Raw genomic sequence first — 12,028 nt, forward strand, 5'->3', positions numbered from 1 at the left:
AAATATCTGAAGCAGTGAGTCATTGTCCTTAACAACTTGCTGGCTACAGTGTGTGCTTCTGTGGAAGCCTGCCTGCCTGTCCCTCCTTGTGATGGTCTCAGAGTATAAAGTGAGAATCCAGGCTGGACCCAGGCCATGACCTTTCAGGAGCTGCCCTCGCTGTGTCTGGTCCACCCGGGACAGCTCTTCTCTCACTGGTGTCGCAGTGCTCGTTCCACAGTGACTCCAGTAACAACAGTGTTCATGGAGCGAAACAGGTTTGTTTAAAAAAAAAATCATGAGTGGAGAGTGTGATATGACTTTCTCACGTACTCTGGTGCCTCACATTTGACCATGTCCCCTGGAGGGGGAGACCTGGTGGCACTCAGAGGAAGGACAGCAGGTAGCCAAGAAGAGACTTGATACCCTATGAGCATATACAGGGGGAGGTAATCCCCCTCAGGAACAGTCATAGGGGAGGGGAATAATGGGAAAATGGGGGGGGGGGGGGGGGAATGGGAGGATACAAGGGATGGGATAAACATTGAGATGTAACAAGAATAAATTAATAAAAAAACTCTTATCTATCAAAAAATAAAAAATAAAAAATAAATCATATCCATATTACTATGAGCCAATTTTACCTAAAATAGGACTGTCCAACAAAAATATTCTTTTGGTTATTTATGATTTTAATTCTGGTATATGAATTAAATTATGGTACACATTAAAAGCTATGAGACATTTGTAATCAGGCAGTTTCAATTACTCCTTTGTAGCCATTTATTTATTTATTTATTTATTTATTTTTATTTTTTCTAGACAGGGTTTCTCTGTGTAACAGCCCTGGCTGTTCTAGACTGCTTTGTAGACCAGGGTGGCCTTGAACTCAGAGAGATCCACCTGCTCTGCCTCTCAAGTGCTGGGATTAAAGGGGTGTGTCACCACACCCAGCTTTAGTAGCCTTTTGAAATAAGCTATTAGGCCTGCACTTTTCTCCGTCTTTCTCGGGATCACTATTGCTGTGATGAAACACCATGACCAAAATCAAGATGGGGAGGAAAGGGTTTATTTGGTTTACACGGCCACATTGTTGTTCATCATGAAAGGAAGTCAGGGCAGGAATTGATGCAGAGGCCGTGGAGGGTGCTGCTCACTGGCTCAGCCCACTTTCTTATAGAACCCAGGGACACCTGCCCAGGGGTGGCCCCTCCCACATTAACCACTAATTGAGAAGATACCCTACAGACTTGTCTATAGCCCAGTCTTATGGAGGCATTTTCTTAATTGAGGAATTGAGAAACTTCACTCCCTCCTTTGCAGTGACTCTAGCTGTATCAAGCTCACACATAGCTAACCAGCACACTGCCCTCTTAACTCTGAAGGTCAGGTGTTACATGGATGTGCTTCTGGGGTGCTCCCAATACTACATCGGTGTGCCCTCTCCCCACGTGATGCCTCCTTGTGCTTATTGCATGAGATGGCCTGACCCATCTTCTGCCCAAGCAAGAACATAGACATTTGGTCCAGTCTTACTCTTGCCTCCTTTTCCACACTGTAGCCCTGGGCACACTTTGGAGCAAAAAATCTTGCCGTTCTCAACATCATCCTTCTTTAAAGTATTACTTAGGAATCTCCTATCATGCACCTCAGTCACTCTCACCTGCCAGTCCTCCCATGCCTGCTCCCCCCTTCCACATGACCTCCCCCCACAAAAAAAAAAAAGAAAGAAAGAAAGAAAAGAGGATAAAACAAAGTCCATTTTGTGTTATCCATATATTTACTGGAGCATGGTCAGATTCCTAGTGGCCAGCTCCCTGTCCCTGCACCATGGAGTGGAGCCTGCACTCATGCCCTGCCTGCCTCCACATGCTGTGGGCCTGTGAGGGCAGGGCCAGCTCTCTCGTACCCTCAGACATCAACATGGCTTCAGGCAGCAGCCCAGACCATAAACATCTGCATGGTAACACAGTGACTGTACAAACCCTGGGCTTCAACATGGCCTCAGATGGTTACACTTAACACTCATATCAGCATCCTGCCCCACTCCCCCCCCCCCCCCCACCCCCCACCCCAGGCAGCAAGGCCTAAGGCATCAGCCAGTGGCAGAATGCATACATCCACATGGATCTTTGCAGACTGGGGCAACAGCATAGACCACAGACACCAACGTGACCTCCAGTGGCATCATGGACCACCATGCGCCTTCAAAGAGGTCAAATCCAGACCTTTCTTCTTCCCCTGGCCCAGAGCCAGGGGGAACCCACGGCTGGGAAGCAGCAGGTTTGGGGGTTGAGTCTGCATGAACTCAAGGCTGTTGGACACCATCCCTTGGACCTTACAGGGCAATGACAACATGTCAACCTCAGCCTCTCACCTGTCACTGTCACCATGTCTCCAGCATGTCTCTCTGTAGCACACACTGCTCTGTTTCTCTATCTTTCCTACCTCAACATTATCCATTTTTAATTTGCTGTCTGCTGCTCAACACCACTGACATTATGACCTGAAGCCAAGGATGTCTGCCTTGCAGTATTTTCTTTCTTCCTTTCCTTTTTTCTTTTGGATTTTTGTTGTTGTTTGTTTTTTGAGACAAGGTCTCTCTATAGAAGCCCTGGTTGTCCTGGAACTCAAAGAGATCCACCTGCCTCTGCCTCTAGAGTGCTGGGATTAAAAACATGCACTACTACACCCAACTGTGAGAATATTTTCTTTATATTAAAGGTACAGTTGTTTCTCAGATTTCTCCAATTGTCTTGAAGATTTCTTTTTTGGGGGGGGGGTTGGTTTTTTGAGACAGGGTTTCTCTGTGTAGCCTTGGCTGTCCTGGACTCGCTTTGTAGACCAGGCTGGCCTCGAACTTACAGCGATCCCCCTGCCTCTGCCTCCCGAGTGCTGGGATTAAAGGCGTGTGCCACCACGCCCGGCTCTTGAAGATTTCTTTATAGTTTATTTATATAAATCAGAATCCAAGTGTGGTACATGGTTAACTGTTAAGTATAGGAGTGTGTATCCTTTTTTTTTCCCTTGAGGATTGCATTTATTGTAAAATCAGCTGTTTCTAGCTATAAATTTGATGTCTTTTAAGGAAAAATAATAGTAGTATGTTGTTGAAAACAACTCCATCCTGTTTTCTTCTTACAATTTTGGGATGATAAAGATGATTTCACATCAAGAGAACCATGCAAAGTGGAAGGTTTCTGCTGACTCTCAAAAGACTTCCGTTCAACAACTAAATGAACAACTAGAGAAAGCAAAGCTGGAACTGGAGGAAGCTCAGGACACTGTAAGCAGTCTGCATCAGCAAGTTCAAGACAGGAACGAAGTCATTGAAGCTGCAAATGAAGCGCTACTTATTAAAGTAAGTAAGCATATAAAAGTAACGAAATATGCTTGTTAAAAACAAATGACTTATTTTTTCCTTTTCTCAGTTATAGAGGTCTTCATGACCAATTATTGACTTGAAATAAAATACATCCTTTTTAGAAAACAAGTATGAAATATTAATATGATATTACCATAAAATAATTTATATATGTTTAAATATAAACACTTCCATTTATAACATTTACTCTTTTGGATTCTATAACCAATGTGCCTTTTTTAAAAAGCTGAAGCATTTTTCACTAAATCAATAAAGTTCCTTTGAAAATTACAAAGAGAGGCTGGAGAGATGGCTCAGTGATTAAGAGCTCCGCCTGGTCTTCCAAAGGTCCTGAGTTCAATTCTCAGCAACTACATGGTGGCTCACAACCATCTACAATGTGATCTGATGCCCTCTTCTAGCCTGCAGGTGTACATGCAGGCAGAACACTGTATATATAATAATAAATAAATCTTTAAAAAGAAAGAAAGAAAGAAAATTACAAAGTAAAAATAGAAGATTAAAGCCAAGCCTGGTGGTGCACGCCTTTAATCCCAGCACTTCGGAGACAGAGGCAGGCGGATCACTTTGAGTTCAAGGCCAGGCTGGTCTACAAAGCAAGTCTAAGACAGTCAAGGCTACACAAGGAAACCCTGTCTTGGGGGGAAAAAAAGAAGGAGGAAGAGATGATTGTTATATTCAGATTTTTTGTTTGTTTTTCGAGACAGGGTCTCTCTCTTAGCCTTGGCTGTCCTGGACTCGCTTTGTAGACCAGGCTGGCCTTGAACTCCCAAAGATCGCCCTGCCTCTGCCTCCCGAGTGCTGGAACTAAAGGTGTCTACCACCACCGCCCAGCTTATATTCTGAATTTTTAAAACTGGTTTTCAATGTAGAGTTTTTTTTTTTTTAAGATTTATTTTATTTATTATGTTTACAGTGTACACCTGCACACCAGAAGAGGGCACCAGGTCTCCTAGATGGCTGTGAGCCACCATGAGGTTGCTGGGAATTGAACTCAGGACCTCTGGAAGAGCAGCCAGTGCTCTTAACCTCTGAGCCACCTCTCCAGCCCCAATGTAGATTTTTTTTAAATGGCTTAGGCTGTCCATCTGTTTTAATTATGGTGGTTTGTGTAGAGTTTGAGATTAGTAGTATGGGTGCATAAATGTTCATTTAAAGCTGCTAATATATAAGGTAAAGTTTTCAGTGAAGACCTTTTTAAAAGAACAGAGTGGTAGCAAAATGGAAATTACTGAAAAAGAAATAAAATCAACTGGCACCTCATACATGTTCCCAGTTCTTACTCGGCTGAGTAACTCATTCTTAGAATAACACAGCTGACATGTGTAGCAAGTTACATTGAGGGGCCGGTAGCATAGCTCAGTGACAGAGGTCAAGCTGTGGTTTCAGTCTTCTGCATTAACAGGGTGTTTAGGCTAAATAAACACTGCATATGTATGCTAAAAGTGAGCATACTATTAGTGCTTTTATTAAGATAATATTCCTACTGCTGGGGGCTGTAGCTCAGTGATAGAACACTTGACCAGCATGTGTGAGTTCCTAGGTAGAACCCCTGTTCAAGGCAAACCAATATATATGTATTATGCATGCATACACACTGTTTTTTGTTTTGTTGTTCTGGAAGCTTATAAAACTTACACAAAATTATAGATCTTTATTGTGGATAAATATTCTGCATAAATATTGTGGATATTTATTCTGCACTGTGTCTCTATTTAGTTATTATTTTGCATACTTTCTCTATAATATCCATGAGAACAGTGAAAAGATTTTAATTTTTGTGTGTGTGTTTTGCCTGTTATCTGTATGTGAACGGTGTACATGCAGTACTCACAGAAGCCAAAAGAGGGAGTCAGAGTCTCTAGAGCCGGGGTAATGGATGGTTGTAAGCCTTCCTGTGGCTGCTGCAAACCAAGCCCATCCTGTGCAAGAGCAGCAAGTGCTCTTAATCTGCTGACCCATCTCTGCAGCCATCTAAATATAGCAGTCCTTAAAGAAGCCATAGATGGAGAAATCTTAGAAGATGTACTGCGATTAATTACTGTAGCTAATGTAGTGTTGCACTAGTTTAAAAACAATTTCCCTATTAGTCAACCTCAACTGGCTCTAATATCTTAACTAAAGAGGACAAAAGAGGGCTGGAGAGATGGCTCAGAGGTTAAGAGCACTGACCGCTCTACCAAAGGTCCTGAGTTCAATTCCCAGCAACCATCTATAATGGCTCACAACCATCTATAATGTGATCTGGAGCCCTCTTCCGGCCTGCAGGTGTCCATGCAGACAGAGCACTGTATACATAATAATAAATTTTTTAAAAATCTTTTTTAAAAAAAGAGGATGAAGGAGAGAAAGAATAAAGACTTAATCTAAGAGTTTAGCAGATATAACTGTAGCAATTAGACACAGGTATAAATGTAGCTCAGTGTGTAGAGTGCTTGTCTAGCATGCTCAAAGCTCTGATTGTGATCCCCAGCACTGCATGAAACCAGATGAGCAGGTGCGTATCTGTAATCCCAGAACTCCCAGAAGGGAGAGACATGAGGCTCAGGAATTCAAGGTCATGGTTGGTGGCCACATAGTTTAAGGATAGCCTCTCAAAGACCAAAAGCAAACACAAACAAGAACCCCAGTAGCTGAAGAGTCAAAAACACTTCCATTGAGATCATTAGTCAGTGGCAGAGAACAAAACCAGAAGTGAAGGAGAAGACTTACATTGCGGCAGCTGGTCTTTTCCGGTTCAGTTACTATGGAGCAGGTACAAAGCTAAGACAATTATCTGAGTGCCCTGAAGGTATATTATAGCATATCATAATGTTTCCACTGTGACATTTGGTCCTAAAAAAAAGGTGGGGTTTTTGTTTTTTTTTTTTAAAGATTTATTTATGTATTAAGTACACAGAGTTCTGCCTGCATGTACACCTGCACACCAGAAGAGGGCATCAGATCTCATTATAGATGGTTGTGAGCCACCATGTGGTTGCTGGGAATTGAACTCAGGACCTAGGGAAGAGGAGACAGTGCTCTTAACCTCTGAGCCATCGCTCCAGCCCCTAAGAAGAAGTTTAATTATGCTTAGTGTTATTCCACATACTATATTTCATTGTAAACAGTTATTCTTATTAGTTATCCAAAGAGAAGAGGAAAATACAGGTAAACAAGAGACTACGGTACTTATTTCACTTACAAAATTGAAATTCCCACCAGGCATAATGATGCATGTCTACAGTCCTATCACACTGAGGCAGCTGGGTCTCTGTGAGTTCGAGGCCAGCCTGGGCATCAAAGCGAGTCCACAATAGCCACAGCTACACAGAAACTCTGTCTGGAAAAACAAACAATAAACAAAACAACAACAACAACAAAAAAAACAAAAGAAAAGAAATTCTAGAAGTAATTCTTTTATATATGTTGATGTTAGATTAAGAAAAAAATAGTTCACTTCTATACTTTCACAGATAAACTTATAGGTATAAGACTGAGATGTTTAACATTAAAATATTCTATAAGGAAAATCCGGTTTTCATGAAATTCATTAGCATATTGGAAGTAATTTTTAAATAAAAATATTTAATAGTCTCAAAATGCAAAATCTGTAGTAGTAAAAGGTTTGAACAACACTTGTAAAATTCTCAAGAACTATTATTTTTATTTTTTATTTATTTATTTGTTTATTTATTTGTTTGGGGTTTTTTTGTTTTGTTTTGGTTTTTGTTTTGTTTTGGTTTGGTTTTTTGGTTTTTTGTTTGTTTGTTTGTTTTTCGAGACAAGGTTTCTCTGTGATAGCTTTGGCTGTCCTAGACTCACTTTGTAGACCAAGCTGGCCTCGAACTCACAGCGATCCACCTGCCTCTGCCTCCCAAGTGCTGGGATTAAAGGCGTGCGCCACCACGCCCAGCCAAGAACTATTATTTTTAAATTTCCCATACTGAGACAAAGGCTGATAAAGATGACTTCTAAGAGTGTATTATTTTATAAGTAGTTTATTAAACAGAAATATATTGAGCAGTCACTATGTACCAATTTTTTACAGGAATCAGAATTAACCAGATTGCAAGCCAAAATTTCTAGACATGCAAAGACAGAAGACATCAAGTTTCTGCCAGCTTCAATTATGCCTGATATTCAAGATCCTAAGTTTGTCAAACATTCTCAGTTATCATTTTTCAAACACAGAAAACTACGTCGCTCTATTAGTGCCAGTGACCTTAGTGTCAAAAGTCATGGCAATGAAGACCTCTCTGAGGAACTGCTACAGGACTTAAAGAAAATGCAGCTAGAGCAGCCTTCAGCATCAGCAGGTGCTCATAAAGACCTGGCTTTCACCCAGCCAGACTCATTTAAACCTCTTCCGTATAACCTAGAAGATGATAGTTCTGAAAGTAATGACTTTAGTACTCTTAGTGGAATGCTGAGATACATAAACAAAGAAGTGAGACTGTTAAAAAAGTCTTCTCTGCAAACAACTGCTGGTTTAACTCAGGTATGTATTTTACACACTACCAGGTAAAGTAATTTGTACCAGGCATGTTGTTGCATACCTGAAACCCAGCACTTAGGAGACAGAAGCCAGAGGAGAATGAGCTGGAGATCCTCAATAATAATAATAATAATAATAATAATAATAATAATAATAATAATATTTCTCTTCAGTGAATATAAGTTTATTAGTTGAGAAAAAAGTCCTATATAGATTGACTTTCCTTTATCCAAAATGTTTGAGAAGAGAAGTTTCAGGCTTCCTCAAATTGGGAATATTTGCAGTGTAGCTTGGAGCTATTACAAACAATTGAGTTTCTGAAACTGAAGTTTAAAATTTAGGTATCATCAGCATATTGATGATATTTGAAGCTGCAGTGCTGTGTTAAACCAGTGGAATAAGCTGAGACAGGAGCAATCCTTCCTGAAGTAGCTTACTTTAAGCATTCAAGAAATGGAAGATTCTAGGATGGTAGGGTGTCTGCCTGCCGTGCCTGAAGCCCTGGGTTCATCCCGCACTGCACATCCTAGGTGCTCAGATGTATAGAGTCATTATACAGGGTTATAGCATAGTAATATTGTGTAGCATTACAGGGCTATCCCTAGGCTGAGTAACTTCCAGACCATCCTGAGCTGCATGTGTCAAAAAGAAAAACAAGAAGCAATATGGATCTCTGAGTTCCAGGCTAGCCAGGACTATACACTGATGTCCTGTCAGAGAGAGGGAGGAGGAGAAACAGAGTCAGGGCAGCGTGTGTGTGTGAGTGTGTGTGTGTGTGTGAGAGAGAGGGAGAGGGAGAGGGAGAGAGAGAGAGAAGGTGCAATACAGTTAACTGAAAAACATTTTAAGAAATAGAAAAAAGTATCTTTAAAAAAAGAAAGAAGAAGAAAAGAAGAAGAAAGAGAGCCATGGAGATGGGGGAGAGGAGGGCAAGACACACTTGCAGGTACATACAACTGATAAAGTTATCCCCTATTTTGTAGGCCATTGGACTGTGTGTGTGTGTGTGTACATACATATATATATGCTCATATATATGCACTTTTTTTTGTTTTTCGAGACAGGGTTTCTCTGTGTAGCCTTGCCTGTCCTGGCTAGCCTGGAACTCACAGCGATCTGCCTGCCTCCTCTTCCGGAGTGCTGGGATTAAAGGCGTGGGCCATGACGTCTGGCCTATATATGCACTTTTATGTCATTTTATCTATTCAGTTGTCATGGAAGTTCAGTGCCAAATTAAAATATTCAAAATGCTATAGCCAGTTTTTGTTTTGTTTTGTTTTTCCAGATAGGGTTTCTCTGTGTAGCCCTGGTGCTATCCTGGACTCAACTTTGTAGACCAGGCTGGCCTGGAACTCACAGAGATCCATCCGTTTGCCACTGCCTCCCGAGGGCTGGGATTAAAGGCCTGAGCCACTTCGCCTAGCTGTGTCCAGTTCTTAAACTACTCTAGTGTTTTCTTTGTTGTGAATAATGTTCTACTGAGTTTTAAGTTCATTTTGCCTACAATTAAGTATGTATTGTGCTAATTTCCATTTTAAAAACAGCATTTTTAACATTGTTGAGCTCAGGAAACTTAAAATGAGTTGCTCTAACAAAATCTAGTATGTCAAGTGGTAGAAATACAATTTGTTCAACTAGAGATGGATTGCCTTCAACTGTGTTTGTTTGGTGGGTGATCACCCACAAGCCCTAGGGAAGCACTGGGGTAGTGACTGAAGTGACTGAGGGGCCGTGTGTGGCCCCTGAGGAGAGCTCCACAGAACACGCTGCCTAGCTGTAATACCAAAAATAATTCCCTTCATCTTTTTTTTTTAAGGATTTGTTTATTTATTATATATACAGTGTTCTGCCTGCATGTAACGCCTGCAGGCCAGAAGAGGGCATCAAGATCACATTATAGGGGGGAGCCACCATCGGGCTAACCTCCCACCATAATCCCACAATACTTGCGAATATCAGTCATATGAGCAAAATAACTCCATGCCAAGAAATGAGTCTCACCTAAACATGGCTCAGCCTTCTTCTGATTCGGTCCTCTATCCGGTCTCTCCCCCAAGATATCTCTCTCTCTCTCTCTCTCTCTCTCTCTCTCTCTCCCTCCCTCCCCTCCCTCCCTCCCTCCCTCCCTCTCCCTCCCTCCCTCCCTCCCTCCTTGCCTCCCTTCCTTCCTCCTCCCCCCACCCCCAAGCCTGGGAACCTTAGCCATGCCTTTCCCATTTGCCCTGCCCAGGTGTGGTGACCTTTTATTGGTCAAGTAAGTTAGGCTCTTAGGCGAAGTACAGGTGGGACAGAGACAGCAGTAGTAATTAGCACCAAAATCCATCAGACCAACCTCCAACAGCGTGTCTTTATGCGGCTTCATGCATAATTGAGTACACATGCCTTCAAAGCCCAGAAGAAAGCATTGGATCATCTGGAGGTGGGCTACATTGTGAGACACCAGAGTGAATGCTGGGAACCAAACCTGGGTCTCTTGAAATAGGCGCAAGGCTCTCAACTGCTTAGCCATCTCTCCAGCCCCTGCTTCTCACTTTTATGTCCCCTGCTTGGAGCTGAAAATCTAGTTTTACTCTATGTCCCTATATATGCTCCAGACTCCCTTTTTTTATAACCATGTGATATATTATCAACATTTTCTGATGTTTTTCAACGGGTTAAATTATTTCCCACTTTATCTTTGAATATGTGCTTGAATGTTATGGTAGATTTTAATGCTAGATTAATATAATTTTAATATCCATAATATTAATCTATTTTATATTATCCTAGGGAGGAAAATTATAATTAAAAGAAGACGTCTATGTCATGGAAATGGAATTGTTGGTACTGTGCTGTTTATTATATGTATGTAGTACATATTTCATAGAATATGTTATTTTTTTAATAAATTTTTTATATTTTAATATTTTAAAAGAAACCTTTTAAAATATAATTATATTTTTAGTGAAAATTAACTCAATTTATTGTTTATTTTTGTTGAAAATTGCTGATTTCCTCATCTTTGTCTTTTATATAAAGATAATGGAATGGCTCAAATACCTAAAAATACATTTAGTGTTTGAATTTTTAAGTCATCCTACTGTATTTTTGCTATTTTTGTAATATCTTCTTGTAACATTACCTTTGTGAGTTTACAAATCATTCTGTGATAAACTCTTAAGACTTGCTGGGTACTTACTGTTTATCAGGAACTACTGTAGATACTGTATATACTGTATATTTTGAAACTCATTTAATCCTTAAAATAGCCCCATGAAGTAGATATGGTATTCGGTTTTTAAACAGAATTATTTACCATGATAGAATTGTATATTCTAAAGAAAGTTAATTACTGCAAGTGTTAAGTGATAGCTTTGGGTTAGCACGAGACCTAGACAGTGCAGCCCATAATATGTTATTAGTCGCCATGTGGGTGCTGGGAGTCAGACCAGGTCCTCTGGAAGAGGATCCAAGGCTCTCCAGAGAGCCATCTCTCTAGCCCTATCCAGAAGTATTAAGCAGTATCATTGAATGAGACCCAATTTAGAACTCCTAGCATCAAAAACGTATATTTGAAAGTTTAAAATACCAGTGTGAGGTTAACAGAAGCAATGACAAGGGGTAATGACAGAAAATTAGTTTACCTAAAAGGCAAATAAATAGAAAATATTCATTCTGTAAAAACAGAAGAAAAAAATGATAGGATAAATATGAAAACATCATATAGGGTGTGTGGAGAGCATCAAGGTTAAGAAGAGAAATGGGGTAGAAAAAGTATTTAGAGTTATAGCTGAAAGTACCTCAAATTTAATAAAAATAAATTAGGACCTGTAGACCTAAGTTCACGTAAGGCCTGAGTAGGGGACACACACACACTCTCTACTTAAGCCATATAGGAGTGAAACCCTGCAAACCAACAAAGAATATCTTTAAAGCAGATCTCAAAAGGCCTCATGTAGGAAGACAGCAATCCAAAAGAAGGCTGGTTACTAATTTGTTTTGTTTTGTTTTTTCAAGACAGGGTTTCTCTGTGTAGCCCTGTCCTGTTCTGGACTCACTTTGTAGACCAGACTGACCCCAAATTCACAGAAATCCACCTGCCTCTGCCGCTGAAGTGCTGGGATTAAAGGTGTGCACCACCATGCCCAGCTGATTTCTAATGATTAATTATAAATAATTTGACTTTTTTTTTTTTTTTTAACAGAGTC

The 12,028-nt window shown here is 40.6% G+C and overlaps 1 protein-coding gene across 1 annotated transcript in view; it reads left to right on the plus strand.

The window, feature by feature from the left end:
* The window catches only part of Ccdc18 (coiled-coil domain containing 18), an 80,448-nt gene extending 72,487 nt beyond the window's left edge, over positions 1 to 7,961 (plus strand). The window contains exons 26-27 of the mRNA XM_051170820.1: positions 3,140 to 3,340; positions 7,395 to 7,961. Coding sequence (XP_051026777.1) covers positions 3,140 to 3,340; positions 7,395 to 7,871 — 678 coding nt within the window. The 3' untranslated portion in view covers positions 7,872 to 7,961. The remainder of the gene's footprint in view (positions 1 to 3,139; positions 3,341 to 7,394) is intronic.
* Positions 7,962 to 12,028: the final 4,067 nt, after the last annotated feature.

This window comes from Acomys russatus, chromosome 28 (genome assembly GCF_903995435.1).
Source record: "Acomys russatus chromosome 28, mAcoRus1.1, whole genome shotgun sequence".
Classification (NCBI taxonomy): Eukaryota; Metazoa; Chordata; class Mammalia; order Rodentia; family Muridae; genus Acomys; species Acomys russatus.